At 41.3% G+C, this 21,289-nt stretch overlaps 3 protein-coding genes across 6 annotated transcripts in view; 2 read left to right on the top strand and 1 right to left on the bottom strand.

The window, feature by feature from the left end:
- Window positions 1–11,632, top strand: part of cdk12 (cyclin-dependent kinase 12) — a 48,487-nt gene extending 36,855 nt beyond the window's left edge. Inside the window, exons 16-17 of one of the 2 annotated variants that reach the window (XR_005697814.1) lie at window positions 11,123–11,222; window positions 11,531–11,632. The gene's annotated coding sequence lies outside the window, so the exon portion shown is untranslated. Of the gene's footprint in view, window positions 1–11,048; window positions 11,223–11,530 lie in introns of both variants that reach the window. The other variant, XR_005697813.1, reaches the window with a different exon arrangement.
- On the bottom strand, window positions 4,028–7,762 carry LOC120742236 (neurogenic differentiation factor 2-like). 3 transcript variants are annotated; one of them, XM_040045426.1, is made up of 2 exons: window positions 7,467–7,762; window positions 4,028–5,245 (listed from the first exon to the last, which is right to left on the bottom strand). In XM_040045426.1, exon 2 carries the CDS (start codon window positions 5,236–5,238, stop codon window positions 4,174–4,176), a length of 1,065 nt encoding a protein of 354 aa, XP_039901360.1. In that variant the 5' UTR covers window positions 5,239–5,245; window positions 7,467–7,762; the 3' UTR covers window positions 4,028–4,173. The 3 variants fall into 3 exon arrangements, with proteins under 3 accessions (XP_039901360.1, XP_039901355.1, XP_039901367.1); XM_040045421.1 differs by lacking the exon at window positions 7,467–7,762 and adding an exon at window positions 6,628–6,739; XM_040045433.1 differs by lacking the exon at window positions 7,467–7,762 and adding an exon at window positions 6,030–6,359.
- Window positions 11,633–13,303: 1,671 nt separating the features above from the next.
- The window catches only part of ppp1r1b (protein phosphatase 1, regulatory (inhibitor) subunit 1B), a 28,915-nt gene continuing 20,929 nt past the window's right edge, over window positions 13,304–21,289 (top strand). The window contains exon 1 of the mRNA XM_040045482.1: window positions 13,304–13,769. Within this exon, the coding sequence (XP_039901416.1) occupies window positions 13,677–13,769 (93 nt within the window). The 5' untranslated portion in view covers window positions 13,304–13,676. The remainder of the gene's footprint in view (window positions 13,770–21,289) is intronic.

The following is a 21,289-nucleotide window of genomic DNA, read 5'->3' as shown; positions in this document are numbered from 1 at the left end:
GCGTGAGTTGTGTGTACGATGTGTGTGTGTGTTTTGCGAAGGGTTACTCGGGATGAGCGCTCTCGTTTTTAAACGTCCTGGATAATGAACAGATGCTGCAAAAATTAGGAAAGAAACATCGACTCCTCCCAGCAGTGCCACTTTGGCCCGGTGAACTGGCACACTGGCGCACACACTGGGTTGTCCTCTCCGGAGCTCCTGGTGCTGCTGCTGGGGAACATTAAGGGACTTGGCACGGCTTTCCTCCGCCAGCCTGCCAGCCTCTCACTCTTTCACTCTCACCGGACTGTGGAGGAAGAGGAGGTGGTGATGGTGGTGTCGGGGGTTCGGGGAGTATTTTGATAGATGCCCTCTCCCACTGCTGGCTGGATTCACTTTTAGATTGGCTCCTCCAGAAATCCATGCAGACTCTTCTTTTTATTTATTTTTTCTGCTGATGAGGCCAAAAAGAACACAGGGGCACAAAAGTGTTAACACAAAAAAGCAGAGTGGGCCTCAGAGTTTTATGTGGGAGGAGGTTTAAAGCAAATAATCCGAAACAACAGTGTCTGATCATCGGTTTGATTCCCACCAGGGACTGTCACTGCACCCATGAGTTGAGCTTCTATAAATAGAAGTATTTTTTTTAATATATTGATCAATCTTCAATGATATTTATCACATAAAACAACATACTGTTATTACAGAAGAATTTACAGACTACTTGAGGATCAGTAAAAATATATGCCGTCAATATGTCCGAACTACAAAACGTGTAACGATATTTTTTCCCTGTTACAGGTATGTTCACGACGAAAAACTCGTCTTTTTTCAAGCTTTTCAAGGCATTATAATTTTTATATTCCACATGACGATATCTTCCTCTTTTGGGGAAGAGAGAGATAAAAATGGCAATTTTCATAACTTAGTTTTCACAATAAAACACTCATTTTATTTTTAAATGATGTGAATCGTCGTTAGATCAATACCCAGTAAAGACGTCGAGGTTAATAAGTTGAATATATACGTTTAATTAAGAAAGTGCTGATTTTTTTTTCTCTTTTTTGACGGAAACTGCTGTAAGTAAAAATTGTTATTATTTTTTTTTTATTGGTGCATGTTTTACACAGAACATTATTACATTCTCACATAACTTATGGTGTGTCGCGTTCATCCAAACCTTAAGCATTGATATCAGCAGATTAAATTCGTGGGAACACACAGATTTACCGAACTGACAGGAAATGATCAGCAAGTTGTTCCAGAAAAAAATACATGATTCCAACATTTCAAAGCAACGTTTTAAACATCAATATAATTAAAACATTCTCCGCTCCCAAAACCTCTGATTTATTTTAAAAAGCCGTGGAACAATCTGAGTTTTGCTTTTTGATATATTTATATAATTATTTGTTTTCTCTTCGGTGTTGATGTTGCGTACCATCACCCGCCACTCAGGTCCTGTGTGTGTCATTACAGCAGTGAGCACCCACCACATTTTGGGGAGCATATGGGTTGCAGGGCAGAGCTCCAAACCCAGCCGGGGTCGCAACGGCTGCCCCTTGCACTGTGACAGCGTGTGGACACCACACGCTGATTTTTCTTCCTTTAAATAATATATACATAAATTAAAGGTGGTTAAATTGGTTTTTAGAAGTTTTGTTATTCAGACTTCTTCTCTGTGATAACTTGATGTGTGTGGTAGGGAGAACTTACACCTCATATATCCACCTGAATCAATTCAAACACCTGATGAATAAGCCTATATATTCATATTGCCATATTACTGAAGTGTTTAAATGTTTTCAGATGTGTTAAAGTTTGAAGAAGGGAACTTTTAGGAAAGGAAAGAGAACTGATTATACATCAGCATGAATATGTTAATGAATAGTCTTTAAAATAATATTGTTTTAACAAATATTTGGATTTTAGCTGGTGTCACGGCTGCATTGCTTCCGTTGCGTCAGGATCGCAAAGTGTGTGTGTGGGGTTTTTTTTTTTTTTTTTACACAATTATAAATATGAAGGTATTTGAAACAAACAGGCCTAATGCTTATGTATCAATGATGTAAAGAGTATATAAGCGATCGAAATAATGTGATGATTAACAGAAGAGGTGTTTATGTGTTTTCCTTTTGGTGTTGGAACTTTAGACTTCTGAATGAGCGATGGAATATTCTGGTGCAAAAGAAAAGGACATACACAACGTGTTTGTTTCCTAATAATCTAAAAAATCACTCCCAAAATGGAGCCCTTTATGTTCTGCATGGCGTTAAGCTTCACACTGCATGGACCAAACACCAGGTGTAAGAGCTGTCCGAGGTACTGAAAGAGACTTCTTTCTTCCTTCTTTCTGGTCAAGAAAGTGTGAAGGAGACTCCATGATGCTGTTAATTGCAGCGCTTAGCATAATTTAATCTGTATTTTCTGAGTGTGTGTGTGTGTGTACGTGTGTTCACCACGGTGTCCAGGTTCTATTCATCTTGTAGATTCTCCCTTAAGCCAAATGTCCGCAGTACATCTGTTGACGTCCTGAGATACATTCAAATCTTTCCATGCATTTTTAAAGGCTGAGACCTTCGCCAGGCAAAAACGACGCACTGGCACCATTTTAGTCAATCGAGAAAGATGGCAACACCGATCTCTCCCTCCTGCCCTATTTTATAGGATAAAAGCCCCGAGGCTTGGAGGAACTCCTGCAGGTTGTGGCACGAGGCCCGGTCAGGCTCATAATATCCAAAAGGAGTGATGCGGGCTATGCACTTTTTTTCTTATAAATTAAAGTCATTTTAATTCGAGATGTGGTCTGTAGGGGATAGAAAACGCATGTAGATGTCCAAAGACTTAAAAAGGAATCAATTTGCACAGTCTCGTTTATCGTCGTTTTATTGTACCACACAGTTTGTTGAATACAAAGTTAAAAGACTTGAGTCTTTTCAAAAAATAAAGCAATAATAATATCAATAAAATAAATAAATTAAAATAACGAAAGAGCAAAAAAAAATAGAACAATGGTCAGCAACACAGTGTTCCCTTCATTTCCGGACACTATTAACATTAATTAGAAAACAATACAATAAATACGTGCAATAATAATGATAATAATAATAATAATAATAATAATAATAATAATAATAATAGTGAAGTGTTTAGCATAGCAGATTGCAAATAGAAAATATGGAACCAAAAATTTGATTTGAAAATAAAATACAGTGCAATGGCTCACTTAGAAGAGCAACGGTAATATGTATGAATAGAAGTAGAAAATTAAATAAGAAAAGGTCCGATTCCAATGTCATTTATTTATTTATTTTTTTTATTTTTATTTTTTTTATTTTTTTTTTTAATTTTAGAAGTTGAACATTGTGGCCAGCCCATTTTCAGACTCGTGTTTATTCCTGTGTGTGTGTGTGTGTGTGTGTGTGTGTGTGTGTGTGTGTGTGTGTGTGTGTGTGTGTGTGTGTGTGTGTGTGTGTCTGCGCGCACCCGTGCGTGCAGCAACAGTGCTGATGAAACATACAGTGTCCTTCTGGGCCTACTTGCCTCGCTCTGTGGCCTCGTTAGATTTTGCATAGACGCAGAAACGATTGATTTGCTGTAGAACAGATTCTTCTAAAGCAACCCAACAAGTACAGTTCTCAGGATTTTTCCCTCTGTTTTCGTCTGGATTTAATTATTTCTAAAAAAAAAACACAAAAAAACAAAACCCAAACAAACATACAAACACATCTTTCCAAATGTGATGTCGTTTTGCTCGGTTATTCATGTATTTTATTAGAAAACCATTGCAAATATCAGGGTAGAGCTGTAGCCAGTGATGTAGTGGTGAATAAATTAGTGCGTAAACTTTGACTCCCAGCCATGAAAATACAGACAACCACCAATACAAAGACAAACCACAGATTAAAATTATGAACAATTTAAAATTCCATTTTCCTCATTAGTCTTGATTTGTTTGTCAAATTTCCGCTTAGAGATAGAAACATTGCGCAAAATAACACTTTGCAGGTTAGGTGTACTACCTTCCACTACATCTCTGACTATAGCAAAGACAGAACAAATTAAAAGAACAACACTAATGACAACAAGTGGAGGATTTCCCCCAGAATGCCTAAATCCTGGCGGGTAAGCTTGTCAAAAAGTGTGCGGTGGATAGATTGTTGATTGCAAGGGGACGCACAATAGGCTTGTCGTCTAATTGTGAAAAAACGCGTTCAGTTCATCATAGACGGGGGCCCGTTCGTGGTGTATGTGCATGTCGTGGTAAGGCAGGACGTTTTCAGTATGAATACCGCTCCGGGTCCCCGAGGAGCCAAACACCAGGTTGTGGGCCCCAGCGGGTCTGGAGCCAGGCAGACCGGAGTAATGCATAGAATAGTGGTACCCCTTCTCGTTGTCGGGGGACGCAGAGCCTTGATGCTTCAGGGAAAAGTTGCCATTGATGCACAGAGGCGGACTGAGAGGCCCCTCATATTCGGGACTGTTATACTCCGGGGATCCGCTCCCGCCATACAGTGAGTCGTAAGCCGAGCAATAGCCGTGTGTCCTCAGCGGGTGCGAGTTCGTGCCCGGTTGGCAGTGGGGGCTAGACAGACGCGCGCACTGGTACGGGTAGGAATGCATGGAGAAGGAGCCTGACCCATACCTGCCCCCCTCCTGGCACTGCTGCTCAGTGAGGAAGTTGCGGGAGTTCAGCTGGAGGCATCCCGCCACCAGGTTGGTTGTAGGCTGGGAGAGACCCTTGCACAGCGTCTGGACGTAGGACACAAGGTCAGGCCTTTTCCCAGAGCGTAATATCTCAGACAGGGCCCAGATATAGTTTTTGGCCAATCGTAACGTCTCAATTTTGGACAGTTTTTGTGTTTTGGAGTAGCAGGGCACCACTTTACGCAGATTGTCCAGAGCAGAGTTCAGGTCATGCATGCGATTGCGTTCTCTAGTATTTGCTTTTATCCGCCGCATCTTGGAGCGCTCGACCCTGGCCTGGGTCATTTTGCGTTTTTTGGGGCCCCGTTTCTTGGGCCTGTCTCCCTCCGTGTCCTCTCCGTCGTCCTCTTCTTCCACTTCGTCGTCCTCGTCGTCTTCCCCATCGTGTTCTGAGTGAGTCCGACTGCCTCCTCTTAGACCAGAGACCTCCATGCCGTCCTGGGTGTCCTGATCCTCCTCTTTGATCTTGTCGCTGTCGCTGTCTTCGGCCCAGTCGGAATATTTTTGTACGTCGGGAAGCAGCGAAGGATCACTGAAAAGCCTCGTTAACATTGTGGATCTAGAGGGGAAGGAATATATCGAAAATTAGGCCTCGGAATCACAAGACATTTTGTGTGGGCGCTGCAGATTGCGTGACAGCGAAGAAATTTCAGATACAATGGTTCCACAAAAACCCTAAATCAAACAAACAAAAAAACCTTCCTTTATCGCACTTCACAATAAAAAAATCAAATATTTGGCTTATTTTAGGATTATATAAACTCCCGAGGATGTATTATATTTAAGGTTATTGCTAAATTGTTGTTGTCCCAGAAAAAATGACAAAATGCGTAAATTTGGGGAAAGAGTAAAAGTGAAAGAAAACCCTCAAATCCTTAGGCTGGGCTACAGCCAGACGGATCCCCATTTAATTCCCTGCTGTCAGTCGTATGCCCTGCCGCGTCCTATCGCAGCGGGTCCCAGCGGCAGGGGCCACATTACAGGTCCCATGGGGGCCCCCACTTTCACTCCTCCTGACGCCCATATACACTCCTGGCTGCATTCCAGCACCTCTGCTCATGGCAAGCAAGGCAAAGAGGATTTTATGTAATTGATAGGCTGTCCACCTAAATTTTGTCTGATCATATAAACATTTATATATATATGAGAAAAAGGGAAACGGAACACAAAAAATCCGTTTTTAAAACATATCAGATCAATGAAAATAATACTAATCATAGTAAAAGTACACAAAATACTGTCACTATCATTATAATACCTTATTATTAACCGTTAACAATTAATCATTAATGACACTTGCTGACTGTAACGTCTGAAAAACGAAACGAAAACGATCAGCCTACCACTTGATTAGCAAATGCAGTCCCATCACAGGAAAAGAAACACGCAGAAACACGGTGATCTTTGACAGATTCAATAAGGCTCCACTGGCTTCCTCCCTGACACGTTCCACTTCCGAGCTATTATTATAGTGCAGCATCAGATAGACTTGCAGCTCATGGTAAGGTAGGCTGTGGTGGTTGGTTAATTATCTCGGGGGGTGTGCCAGGGGCAAAATCTAGTTTTTAAATCTCAGGCTCAGGAGGTTTGCTCAATTAGAAGCAAAAACACAACATCGTTTAATTAACAGACCGTGCAGCTTACACGAAATAGATTTCACACATAATTCAGTATGCACGAGTGCACGATTTCAAAGCACTTTTTAGTCAGCGATAACCTTTACAGATGGAAATCGCTTGTATCGTTTTAGCCCTCGTTAAATATAAAAAAATCAAGTCGTGAAATGGCCTCTCTTGCAAAGCCTCCTGCCCCTCCACTGAAAAAGGCTCTGTTTATGGTTCAAACCATGTTGTGGCGAGATAGATTGTTGAAGATGAAACTGGACAAACAGAGATAAATCATGCCGCAGACTGCCTGTCACAGTCAATGGCGTTGTCCCACCCTTTCATTTGCTCCGAGACTGAACGTGCAAATCATCGACAAAATCATCAATAAATCTCCCATTAAGCTCGAGGACGTCCTCCATCAAGGTACCGGAGCCGATTTATAAAAACAAATCTTCCACGGAAATGTCTCACACTCATTGTCTTTTGTTTGTCAGATTCAAGGTCCAGACGCAGGAATCTCTAAATCAAATTAGTGTCCGATGTGATCTATTTACAGCCCGTGCGCTGTGATCAGGGCTGCTCCAGTCCTCGGAACCGCTCCTGTAAATGATCATAAAGCAGTGAAATCGGGATCAGGAGACGCTTGGCTTTTTGACTTGAGCGCGTTAGGCTGTCTGATTTATGATAATCCAGCTAGTTTGGGATGTTTGAAGTTGAAGGGCAAGCCGAGAAGGTGAGAGAGTGAGGAGCTATTTTGTGCAAATGCGTCCGCATTGGTATCCAACAAAAAGGCAAACACGAAAATTGCACGTTAATGCGTGACATTTTTTTTTTTTTGTTAGATTGGGTTTCAAAGCGTGCCATCACCGGCATTGTGCTTTTAATCTAGTGGATCGATCCCAACATACCAGAGCAAAGTCACTGACACTGGAGGCGAATATACATTTACATTTTTACCTGTAGAATAGACCTTTACAATAAAATGTATGTGCAATAAATGTGTTTAATTCACCTCTAACATTTATTAAAAGTTAATTCTGACAATATATCCAAACACCTGGAATTAAAATGCATTTAATTTATAGATTAAATTTCTCCTACATTTTGCACGGACACTTCAGCAACACTGATAGTTTTTTTTTCCTAAGCCTGTATTTTTTTGTTCCAACTTACCTCGGCTCGAGCTCTTCGCAGGGGATGGGAGGAGAAAAAAAAATGCTCTTTACTTTCAGACCATCTTCAGGGACCGCACGAGCGAGCGAACCACCGCTCTGTATCAGAGTATAGGTGCAGGAAGCGCGCGTCTTTCTTCACTGGTGCTGACGTTAAGCGGTGCCGCTCTCCCAGCACGCGCGCCCGAATAAGTGGAGCTTGTGAACGAACGTGCGTCTTGGCTGTGTCTTTGTGTATACGTGTGAGTGACTGAGTGAGTAAGTGAGCATGTATGCATGTGTGTGTATGTGTGTGTGTGTGCGTGTGGCAACCGTGAGCTACCGGGGACGGGGTTACATACCAGCTATGGCTGTGATGCCAGCGCCCATATGGCTGGCACGTCACCGGCAAGAGCCATCACATGAGAGCCCGGTGATTGACATGCGCCCGCATTCGGAGAGATTTGCCCTCCCGGGGGAAAGAGAGACACACAGAGAGAAAGAGAGAAAGAGAGAGAGAGAGAAGCAGGAGGAGGTAGATGTGGTGGTGGTGGAGGAGGAGGAGGAGGGCTTCGCCATCTGTCACCGCGCTAGCGCTCACACAGCCAGAAAAAAAGGAGGAAAAACAGAAGAGAGAGGGAGAAAATAAAATGGTGGAACAACAAAACTCATCATTGTTGACCTGTGCTGCTGTTTCAAGACATGTAAGCTACTTTTTTTTTAAAATTCAAACCTGTGAAATTTGGTAATCCCCTGCCAAACTCACGACTCGGCGTTTAATACAATATAACGGAGAGCTGCACAAATATCCCCGCACTTACCACGAAAAAGGTGATATTAAAAGGGCTAAAGACAATTAAGTATGTGAAGTCATATCAGGAAACCCACTGATGCTAATTCCATATATTATGGTAGTCATCACACTTCAGCATCACCCATGAAGGATATACTCTTATAAAAATGTGGAATAAGTGGCAATACAGTGGGTAAACTATAACCAGCAGTCAAACAAGAGCTACTTAAAATATCTGAGCAAGCAATTAATCAATTATCTTCTCTCAAAGTCTATCCTCAAAGCCTATTATAAAATCATATCAATTAACTCTCATCAAATGAAAGGTAGGCAAACCGTGTTTATTTGTGGGGTTTACCCTCCACCACAGCTCCGGTTCAGAAGCTGAGTGGGGGAGGGAGATGGGGATGCATTATAAGTGCATTAAGACCGTGGAACAGACGGCATATTGTTTATTTATTTACCTAATTGGATCAAATTATGCTTCAATGTATTCAGAGGAACGACAACCAAAACCAACTGTGATTTGTTCTGACTCTTCTGGGCCCAACACTGGCTGCAGATGACCCACTTGCCGGAGCTTCAAATGAATTAGATTAAAACATATACCATTACATAGGCTTTAGCTGCATGCATGGTGTGCGTGTGTGAAGATCAAATGTTTACTGGTAACTGTGTCTGAATGTGTGAGGTTTGCCAGAGCTGCTGGTCATGTTTTCAGCATGCAATGCTAAGCATGAAGGGCGGGTGGGTGGGTGGGGATGTCCACAGGGGCAAGTGTCACAGAGAGAGGGAAAGAGATACAGAGACACAGTGAGAGGATGGGTGAGAGAGAGTCTGAGACCCAGGTGTGCAGACCCACTAGGGATGTTTGAAAAATGAGGAGGAAGGGGGGTGTAGCAGTAGATGACATGCTGGTTGAATCTGGCAGAGATCCTCAATATTTAGGAGGCATGTTGGCACATCAGTGGCAGAGATGCAAGAATTCCTTGCCACCAGCGCCCCGATCCCTCCAATATGTCTGATTTGCTGCATTGTGTCCACCCCAGCTCAGAGATCTCTCTATTTAGGAGGCATTAGTGGAGTTAATGTGGGAGAAATGAGCCTGATGACCACCAAGTCCAACTTGGCACAAAGACACCCATCGGGCTGAGGGAACAGGGACCTGGAGGCTGAGAAATAGCTGATAGAAGCTGATCATGTCCTTGGGTCTGGATCACCCCTACATTGCCTGCAAAGCCACAACTATGGCAGTGTTTGAGAGGTTGCGGGGTCATCCCTGGGGTTAACACTAGTGTGGCAGCTGTGGTTAGGGAGCCGTGATGTTGCACATTCATTAATGTGTCTCTTATCCCTTATGGGAAAGAGGGAATGATAAACTGGCAGTACCTTGAACCACGGTGGTGTGATTGTGTCAGCATGTGTATTTGTGTTGAGGGACACTGAGCTTCACTGCTAGCCAAATTGGTGCCCTATCCTACCTCAGCTGGACGGTGGAGGGGGGGAGAGATGCGAGCGCTGTGGTGATGGGAGCCTGGTGCTTCCCAACAAGTCCAAAACAACCTTCAGGTCACCTTGCCAAAATAAATGCTAAATGTCAACGGCGTGGCTTTAGCCAGCACTGGGCTCAAGGCGGCTCCAATCAAGGAGAGTTTGATCTGAAATTGAAATGCCAGAGAAGAGCTTGTTTGGAATTATGATGTTTTAGAATGACTTTGCATCCGGTTTGTATGTGGATTAGCCTTAAGTAAGGACCACCTGCTGTGCTTTTACAGGCTAAACGCATGCAGTCAGATTCTAAATTAAAGCCCTCTCCCTTTAAGATCTCAAATTCTCCATCACTCCTTTCCTCCATGTTCAAATGACACATAAGAGCCTTTCAAAGTCATCAAGCCACACCTCCCTATACCATTGTCATTCCCTCACCCCTTCCTTCTTCCCTTTTTTTACTGTCAGACGTGTGAGGTGATGACCTGCACTTCACTTGTCTTTCTGGAAGAAGTGCAAACTTCTGCTGGCACAAATATGAAATACAGCTCACATGCACACACACATATACACACATATACACACATACACACGGACCCTCCCACCCCCATCAGACTCCCGGACCCCATCTGCACTCTCCTCTCTCCAGTCCCCTAATTGCATATGCACAAATGCAAATGCCTATTAATTAATTACTTGACTAATTAGTGCAGTGGTATTTTAGGGCGATAAATCAAGTAGAGATGGGGCCGAGGACGGCGGGGCAGGAGGAGGGCTGCACGGAGCATCGACAATGAACCCACACCAGAGGGAGTAATCCTAATGTACAAGGCTTGTGCGCGTGTGTGTGCTGTGAAAAGAATGTGCACAGCAGAGATCCTGAAGTAAAGCACCGTTTAAAAATGCTGAAGAGACCAAAGAGGTGACTGAGGGAGGTGAGTACTTTCAGTCTGGAAGAGGAGGTGAGAAAGGTAGCCAGAGAGAGGGGAGGCGGGGGGAGAGAAGAAATTGAGGTAGGTTGAGAGATGACCTCTGCTCTGCCAACTGTGCTGTTTCCTGGCACGCGGCCAAGCTCGGATGCTCGTTGCACCTATTTTCATAAAGGAGAAGGGATCAGCTACATACTAGGACTGCTACTGATCCATATTTATGCTCACATTGTAAACCTTGTACAATAGTTCAATGAGCATAACAGTTGGCATCATTTACGCAGCGATACTGATGTGATAATTGTGGCATCTGTGATTGGGAGGTGAATAATTCTGGCAGCCATGATAAGCTGTGTATCCGTCTATGTATGTGTGTGTGTGTGTGTGCCTGTAGGTGTGCCAGGCCCCCACCATAGGTACCCATGGAGATCTCCGGACTGAAATATTCATTCTTGTTTGCTCGCCCAGACAGTGTGGTCCTAATTGCAGCATCAGAAAGCTCCACCTCTCCCTCTCGTCTGGCTTGGCTGCAGCAGAGATAAACCTCATCTGGGAGCAGGATGTCTCTGTAAGTACGTGTGTGTGTGTGTGTGTGTGTATTTGTACACCCGTCCTCTTTTCTGGGGTTTTTAGGTGGGTGCTTGGCTTGCTCTTTCTTCACTTACTCATTTACAAATGTTGCACACAAAGCCCCCTTTTCGAGGAGCGCTTCTCATCACAAGTCTGTCAAATTCATTCATTTGATTTGCTGCATGTCACATTTTCCCCTTGTATTTCAGCTTGTCTTCATGCCTCATTCCTTCTGCCTGTGATGGAGTTGGGTCGACTATTGATCTTTCTGTCAACATGTCTGTCTGTCGATCTGTCTGTCCACAGGGCGAATATGAGGCTCTGGAGTTTTTCATCAGTTCCCGTGCCAACCCTACCCATGCCTGGCCAAGCTGAACCATCTTGTGGGATTTTTGGCTTTTAATTATAGTAAGAGAGGATTAATTATGGCAGTGGAAACAAGGGGCCATGCATTATTGATGCTATGAGTGAAGGGCTGGAGGGGGTAGAGGGTGCTAATTAAATCACTGCCCTACTGCCATGTCCTCCTCCGCCTCTGCCTTCACCATGTCTTCCACCTGCTACATCTACAGCACCCCACCCTACTTTGCTCCTGACATCCAGGCACACGTGTATTGTTGCTCTCACATATCTACCAGTCACATCACCCTCTATTATCCTTGAGGAAACCTACATGTCAAAGTTTAAACACTGAGTTTCTCTCATTGTTGCCTCATGTCCGTTCAGCTTGTCCTTCACCCTCATAGTCCTGTCTTAGAATTTTCCTCTCTGTTTTCACTGTATCTTGATTAGACTGCCGCATCCTATTAAGAGTGATTTATTCAACTGTTTAATACCCCTCAGTGGCAACACGTTTTTAAACTTGCTTTCATCCTAAACGATCACCTCAGTTTCAGTTTCAACCCCCACTAGGAAAGTTATTTCTAGTCAACAAGGGTTGAGCCTGCTTAAGAGCCAAATGTAGCAAAAGGCTGCCATCTACTGGAATTTGTTTATAATTGTATCCTTTATTATTTAATGGTGCTGAGTTGAGCTTTGAGTACTATCTGTATTTACCCATCACTTATCACAAATTGAAGTGGAATTTGCAATAAGTGAAGTGTAAATACTGTCAGGCTTTTTTCTTTGGAATTTCTTTTAGTGCTTATTTCACACTAGAGATTATGCCAAACAAAATGCTTAAGAGTTTAATATATTAAAAATATAACTGATAGGTTTGTAGCTTGAACCTATTCGCTGGAACGTTGAAGACAATATAATTACACAGCAAGCAAGACACGAAGTAGGCAAAGTTCTTCATGTTTCTCGTGCACGGGAGAGAACCGGACAAACGCCGTTCCTTCGCTTGACCCCAGTTGCTCTCATCTGCTCCCCCATAACACTGCTCTTTTATTGAGGTTACATGAATATACATAGCTTCATTAACATATGACGTCTACATACAAACAAAGAGTACCTTCCCTGTGTGTGTGTGTGTGTGTGGTCCGAGTGTGACCCCATAAATGACTTCCCTAAACCTGCTGGTCTGGAAGTCCAGCAGTTCATCTAAACAAAAGGCACTTAGCCTAAAACAGATATAGCTACGTTTATCCTACCATAAAACAATAAGAGAAGGTACGACCTCTCACATGCTCCCAGAGTGCTCTGGAATGCACACAAAGTTTGCAGACTATTAAGGATCAAACCTCTACCAATCTAAAACTAATTATAAAACTCTAAGCATATATAAGTAGATATTTCTAAGCATAAATGACAATAAACAATACAAAACCTAACAATAGCACTGTAATATAATTTGTTGATATAAAAAGCAACCTAATTTCTGGCAGGTGTGCTTTCCACAAGTGAAAGTGATATGCAGGGTGTTGCACAAATTAATCTACAAAGTTACTTTATGTGAAAGTCCACCAAAAAGACTACAGGACACACACACACACACACACACACACACACACACACACACACACACACACACACACACACACACACACACACACACACACACACATATATATTGCATCTATACTATTTAGATTTTATTGTCTAGATTTCCTGAGAATGTATAGTTGAAAGTATGAAACTTTACTGTCCTTCTGTTTGTGAACTGTGACCTCAGTGGTGTTCTAGCATGGTCTGTTGCTGGTCTTTACACACTAGTCTGGGAACCATATTTTACTTTTCAAGCAGCCTATCACACTGAAGTTAAATTTTAAGAACAATTTTCATTGACTTCTTTATTGTTTCAGAAGGTTCTGTGTCCCCTGATGTGTTGTTGTATATTGTTTTGTTCCTGAATTAATTTTTTTTTCTTTGCATCTGGTGTTCCTTCACTGATTCTCTTGCAGGTTTATTTGTGCGATCTTGTCCTAACAAACTCCAGGGGGGTAATTCCTTTTATGCCTGTCTGATTTCTGCCATATTTCCATGCGCAGCACTCAGTGTACCACTTCAGATGATGGCTTCCACAGATGGCACCCAGTGGTTGAAGGAACCTGATTCAATCAGACAACCTGGTTTGGCGTCAAACATCCACCCTGCTGAAATGGTGAGAAAAATCTGAAAACAATCCAAGTTCTGCACAAAAATAACTCATAACCCCCCCTTCCACTAGCGCTAATATCTAATCAGCCAATGAGATCGCAGCAATTCAGTGCTTTAGACATGGTCAGGATGAAGTGCTTAAGTTCACACCAAGTATCAGAATGTGGGCAAAAAGTAATTTAAGTGACTTTGAGTGTGTTTTTGGTCAGAATATTGTGGAAACTGCTAATCTCCTGGGATTGTCCTGCACAACCATCTCTAGGCTTTACCGTCAAGAAAAAAGATAATATCCAGTAGCTGGCAGTTCTTTGGTGAAAATGCCTTTGATGTCTGGGGACAGATGAGAATGACCAGACTTAATCAAGCTGATGGTAAAGCATCGATCAGAGAGCATCCCTGAATGCACCACACATCAAACATAGAAGTAGACGACCATACCAGATACCACTTCTGTCAGCTAAGAACACAAAAACTGAGGGTCCAATTCATATAGGTTCACCAAAATTGGACAATAGAAGATGTGAAAAATTTTCCCTTCATTTCTGCTGTGACATTAGGGTGGTCGGGTCAGAATTTGTCAGAATCATGTAAACATGAGGCAAAATCTATGAGCAATGTTTTCAAAGAATTAAGGTCATTCTGAAGGCACAAGGGGATAGAGCCAAGTACCAGAAAGGTGTACCTAATAAAGTGACCAAGGAGTGTATGCATATATACATAAAAACAAATGAAAAGAAGTAAAGCCTTCAAGACAAAAGTCGTTTAAGAACTTGTAATTACACTAGTAGAACAGTAGATGGTACACAAGCATCTTTAGTCAACACAATGCAACATAATGTCACCACAGTTGGTGCTGATACTGCTGGGAAGGGCAGCTTTCCCAGGTGTATCCGACTGTGGTTTTTTATATGAACAGAGCGTGTTTATTGTGCGATGGTATGTTATATAACTGGATGAGTGAGGAGTCAAGTGAGGTGCTGACTGATACACAGTATCTCTCTGTGCCCCTCAACTGAGATACCACCTGCTATTATGTTATAAAGCCTCTCTGTCATCCAGACTAATGGAATACTTCACCTTTCACAGTGATTTTTCTCCCTGAAATCCCCTGTGAATGTGCGGGTTTATTACTACTACAGGACCCAGCAGGTAGAGAGAATTACGCTAGCCTCAAAGAGACGGGTTAATCTGTTATATTGTTGCTTTTTTACCAACACAGTTCCTTGTTCCCTTTTGTTTTTGACACGACTTTATTGAGATAACCAGAATGCATTTCGTGCTTGAAATGGTTGGGGTATCTTCTGCAGGGGGTCTAATGCACCTGTGAATTAGTTTCATAACAGGAAGGCTTTTGTCAGATGGCACAAGATGCTCTGTTTAGGAGCAGATAGAATTGCAGACCTTTTATCTGGCTTGGAGTGTCTCCACTGTGAGTGCTTGTGTGCGTGAGTTTACAGTACACATGCCACACATTTTGTACAGGTTGTCCCTGCTGGCTGCTGGAGTTATTATAAAGCTCGCTGTTCTAAAGCAGCTAGTAAGATCTATCTTCAGAAGGTTTTTCCTGTGGTTTTGCCAAAACAGTGATTTAATGACAAGGCGGAAGCTAAATGAATAAACACTGTGAAGTGCAATAAAAATAGAGCTAGAGACATGCGAGTCTGCATATCGATGAGCTTAGACAGTGTCTGTAAATACACGCAGCAGCATCATGAGTAGAGCAAGTGACATAACTGATTTAATTAGAGCTACAAATAAATACTGACTTCCCCGGAGATATTCACTACAGGTAGGCCGGCACTAGTGTAACAGTGCACAAATTAAAAAATTAGATAGCTTAGTATCAGAGCATTAAAACATTTTTTCCCCTTTGAAGTAGTTTTATTTGTTAATCCCTTCATGCACAAATGAGTTCTGTAGAATATCTGTTTGCTTTCCAATTAGAGCAATTTGTTCTACTTGTCAGTGTGTCGGCAATGTGGAGTAATGTCGTTAATATGACAGGCGGTCGGGGGATTTTACAATGCCTGGCTGCTCTGATTTGAAAGCTTACCTGACAATTTGTCTCTGTAGTAATCCATACAACCAAAGAGGGAGGATGCTCCTGATTAGCATGTAATGTTTGAATACATTTTCCCTGTATAATGCACTGAAATAGTCAGCCTTGCGTATTCTACTGAACCAAACGGTTTCATCTTTTAACATAATTTCAGCTGCTTTCGTGGAACTGTACACAATGAGCTGGCAGAACAGAGCAGCAGCCAGTAACAGCAACATTAAATACTGTTAGATTTTCCTAGAAATAGAAGGAGTCGACTGAATTTAGAAAAAAAAAATCTGATTTACTAGTAGCCTAAATCTGATTTACTGGTGCTCTAATGTAATTTAGCTGGTATGTGCTTTGCATCATGTGCAGCATAATGATGGTGAATCTTCAGTAAAATATGAAATCATTTAGTTAGAGTGTTTAAAATGTGCTTTTATTATGAAGTATGAATTTTAAAGTGTTATTTTAAGTATCAATCACAGCACACTCTTTTCTGACCAATTTTAATGATCATTTATTATCATTTATTTTAAATCTCTTTTTTTTTATCGTATTTTACTTGATTTATAAACACTTTCTTTTTATTTGCTGCTCCTTTCTTCTCTAAATCCTGCCTTATTTTGCCCGAGAATTGTGATTGCTTTTCGAAGAACTACAGCGTTAATTGTAATTGAAGTTTCAGATCCCAGATGATCATCCTGTTTATGTTTACTGTGCCAGCATCACACTTGCTCATTCAGTCTGTGTGTTTTCTTTTTCTCTGTTTTTATTTATTCACTTTTACAAAAAACCCTCCAAGAACCAGAAATTCAGTTTTTTCCACTGTGGAGAACACGAGTCTGAGATCTCTACATCAAGTACCATTTATGCAATCTATATGATGTCTACTGTATTGTCAGTGGATATCCTGGGTTTTCTGATTTGTGGAATTTGGACTAACAGAGCACTTTCTTTTCAAAATGACAGAAATTGCAACTTTCATATTTTATAGCCAGAAGGGAGGTTTAGTGATGAATTTTCATTCAGATATTATGATGCTAAAAATCAAATTGTCTGCAATTTGATAGTTTTAACTTAGTATTTCAGAAATGTATAGGAATTTTTACTCCTTCCAAAACAAAAAACTCACATTTTCAACTTATGTCCATACTTCAGGTAAAAGAGGACTGTGGAGGAAGTCATTATAGCAGGAAGGACATGGTTAATTTAGAGGTGGTATGTTATAGAAGAATTGTGTAATGTAAGGTTCTGATGCTTTTAAGCATTAGGATTTCTAAAAGGGAAAAAATAATATTTTTTGTTAATTCACAGTCATGCAACATCATCTATCCTACTGAATATCCTGTTAATTTATATAATAAATAAACTATATGATAAAAGTGCATTAAACTATACCCCTACTGAAACTGGGTTGTTTTTCATGATGAAACCTGAAAACAGGATACCGCTGCCCACAACCACCAAGACATATCGTTGTGGGCAGCTGATCTGATTACATCAAAAAGAAAATAGGTAACCAGGTTTTAGGGGGAAAAAAAGTCAGATTGCACAAACCAGAGAATGGTGCTCATCTCTAAAGGTAGCATTAAAACTTAAAACACTGAAAACATTGTTCAGCACATCTGTGTCCATGCATGACTCAGTTATAGCAAATCTGTCTCCATGACTGAGTTTATACAGATTCTTCAGTATTAGGCAGCCCATCAAAGTCATAAATTATCTTGATGTCTCTGATGAGGGGGGAAGAATAAAGTTCTCTGGAAGGTGAGACCTCTCTTAAACAGAGATGCTGCCTGAATCTGCCCAAACGAATTCCTGTGACATGTTTCTAACAACCACAATGCTAAAATTATTTAAAAAAAAATCTAAATATCAAAACAATTCTTTTTTAGATGAAAACAATGTTGAAGACAAACATACATATCAGCTTTGGTGCTTTTTGGTGCATTTTTTTTAGCTTTATCTACTGACTATGACATAGCGCAGTTGCAGATTTCCATCTTAGCCAGCTTCACTGTCAAGCAGGTCTCTTCAGCTACTAGTGCTAGCAGAGCTTTAAGTTCTTTCTGGGTTTGTCACTTATCTTTAAATGGGTTTAAAATTTTTTGACAAAAAGATGAGCTAAGTCCTGTTTGCACTTGTCAACACTCATGATAAACAGATCCTTATTCCGAGTCAGCTTGGCAGATTTAATTCCTGTGAAGTGGGCACCATGCTGGAATTTGCATCTGATTACAGCATTGATATAGTTTCTTCTCTCAAACCTGCCTCCCAACAGAACCCTGCAAAGAAACCTGTTACAGAGTTTCAGTAGGATTTAAAAATAGGCCACAAAATGGTCTGCACTGATATGTATTTATATTCAAATACCTAAGGAATATATTTAGTTTAGTCCAGATCCCGAATGCACCATCAGTATGAGAAGAGGGAAATGAGTTTATTGAGTGATGCATGAACTCCATATTTTGATACTTTGATATGTTTGTAGTATAAGCAAAAAGGGAGAATAACCTTAAACTTGTCACTTGTATTTTCTGTCTCATTTTGATTAGGTTCAAATTATAAATGAGGCGTTAAATTACAGTGTTAGGTTCAGGTGCCGGTACCACTTCATTATGCTTGGGGGAAGCTTATAGTTTGACTATAAGTTGCTTCTAGTTTGAGGAAACAAAGTTGGAAACAAATTCCATACATATGCTGTCCCAAAGGAATAGTGTGAAACAGAGGCGGAGCCAGACATTTGAAACGCCCGGGGCTTAGCCCTAAAGGGTAGTATGCATGTGGGATTTTTTTTTTTTGGGGGGGGGGGGGTAGAAATGACTGAAAGATTAATTGGCTCTGTTTTGAGTTTTGTTCAAAAAAGAATGACTTCATATAGGGAAAAATATATATCACATATACAGGACACCTTAAACTAGTTTTTTAATTAAGCAGCAAGGCAGAACAAGGTCAGGGCTGTATCAAGACACGAGGACTAAACCCCAATTCAACCAGACCCAGAACTGATCCAGAATTAAAACAGGACTACAAGAGTTCAAAATCAGGACTACTTGGGATTTAACCAAGACAGAACCAGAATCAGAACTAGATGATAGTAGCACTAAAAAATCATCATAGACCTGCACTACACTAATTTTTTAAGCTAAATTAAAAAGGTGGGTCTTGAGTCGTAAATTCCCACAGTGTGCACTATGTGCTTCGAATATTGTGTGTACTTTTTGTTTTATACAGTTGTCAGCCAGGCATCTAACTATGAAAAAATTACACTCCAAAAGACCCCGGGCTTCTGACAAAACAACCCGGGCTTAAGCCCAGTAAGCCACCCCCACGCTCCGCCCCTGGTGTGAAAAGCAGATGTGATGATTTTCCTCTTTTTTTTTTTTTCTTTCTTTACTAGCTTTAGCTTGATGGTATTTTTAGCTGTACGCAGCAGGGGCAGTTCCCCTTTCTTTTTAAATTGGGCAAAATTGCTCAGAACTATAAACAGTGTGGGAAATTAGTCTTACAAAACAACAGAAAACAAACAAACAAACAAACCTCTGAACGTGATCATCAGCCTCAAGTGTAGCTTACAACACAGGCTCACGACTCTTTGGATTATTGAAGTAAAAGTCATAATCCTACTTAGGTAATGGTGAAGAATTTTTAGTGGAGAAATGGATTAAGCTGCAAATTAAAACCCGAGTTCAGTAGATTACATGGATATTTGTTTGAAGTAAGATGCACCATTGGTCATGTCCATGCTGTCGTCCAGTGCAAGTGGGCATTGGGTGGGACTCTTACACTAGAAGTAGGAGGACATATTTTAAGAGGGCCTTGTGCTATCTCATGCCCCATCGTTGACAGACATTTGGTACTCAGTTACAGTAGCTGGACTTCTTTAAAGGTTTTGCCTCTTTTACCTATCTTTTAACTCTTTTTAGCAGTGTAGCATGAGAAAAAGGAGGATGTAAATGAAGTGAAACAAAACATTTAAAACGACTTCACTTGTAGGTTTTCAGGCACTGCACAAAAGAGAGGCCTCTTTGTCTTGCTGTTACTAATGGTACTGATCTGACAGAGGCTAATTAGAGCTTTCCCGTAATGGCAATATTATAGTTCTGAGGAATGCCTGCAAAGCATTCCTTCATATTTGTACAGAGACCAAGTTGAGTCCCAAATCTGTGTCTTATTTGCTATGACGAGAACAAAGGCACTGAAGTGCACCTGTATTTATTACATTTGGTCAAATGTGCCTTTCAAGCTCTATTAAACCTCCCTGATTCATAAAGTATGCTTCATGTCACTCTGCAATGGGGCTATCTTTTAAGCATAAAGAAAAATCTCTGTTTGATCATTGCCTCATCGTCGATTTGAACTACTCAATCTCTGGATTCATTAAAAGTTGGAATCTGTACCTTGTAGTAAACTAGACATTTACACAGACCCTTTTACACAGTCTTTATAAAAAAAATAAAAAAAATAAAATTGTGCAATCCCCCTGAACACACTACAAGTTATGCAACCACTCTGGAACAAAATCAAATAGCAGTGCATTACTGAAATTTCTTTAGAAGCACTCAGCAACATCTGAGACAATCTGTATGTACTCTATTTTTTCATAAACCTCAAATCGCGACCTTTTGGGACTTCATGTAGCAGATGAAGATAATAATCCACTAATGAGTTGCATCTTGCAGGCATGTGGAGGTGGTGCTTTGCTTTGAACAGAAGTGGCTTTGTAGCAGGGTCCAACACTCAGGCAAACCCTTGAAAATGCAATATGCATTCTGGCAAGTTCATTTTGTTCTTACCAGCAGGATAAACACTCAGTTGACTCTTTTTCTTTCAGACTCTGTAGATGCAGTCCCCAAGTGCCATATATACCTTGACCTTCTTTGTTATGGCCACAAAGTCCCTCCAGCCCCTTGTGCACTTCCTATTCCTCCTCCACTATCACCAACACTATAGCTGACTCCTTCATTCCAGCCTATGCCAAAGCCCAACTCTGTCCTGAGGCCAAATCCACTCCTCTCCACTGTCCAAATCCCTCTGCCATGTGAGTGAAATAACAGCAAGGCCCTGAAAATAACACTGACGCTGTCCTCTTTTCCCTGTATGTCACCACAATGTCTTCCCCCTCTCTCATTCTCGCTTGCATCTTCTCCGTGTTTGTCATCTAAAGATCACTATGTCCCATTCACTCTAAATCATACAAGCCAAGGTTGTGATAAGTTTTATCTTATTTGGCATACATTTACTTGTTTTTTTCACTGAGATCCAATCAAGCTTTTGACAGAAGGACATCCTGAGTATTTCTCTCTGACAATCGTGGTACTTTCCCTGACTGCTATCAGTCATATGGTCATAGCATTACATACAACACCGCCTGTAAATCCAGTAATGTCGGTGGCATCGGCTTAGCAGCAGGATCCCTCTGTACATTCCTCCTGCATACGGCACGCATCACTCTCCTCTTGTTTATCTCTCCTTGCGCT

This window comes from Simochromis diagramma, unplaced genomic scaffold (assembly GCF_900408965.1).
Source record: "Simochromis diagramma unplaced genomic scaffold, fSimDia1.1 OVJJ01000321.1, whole genome shotgun sequence".
Lineage (NCBI taxonomy): Eukaryota > Metazoa > Chordata > Actinopteri > Cichliformes > Cichlidae > Simochromis > Simochromis diagramma.
This window is presented reverse-complemented; position numbering and strand designations above follow the sequence as displayed.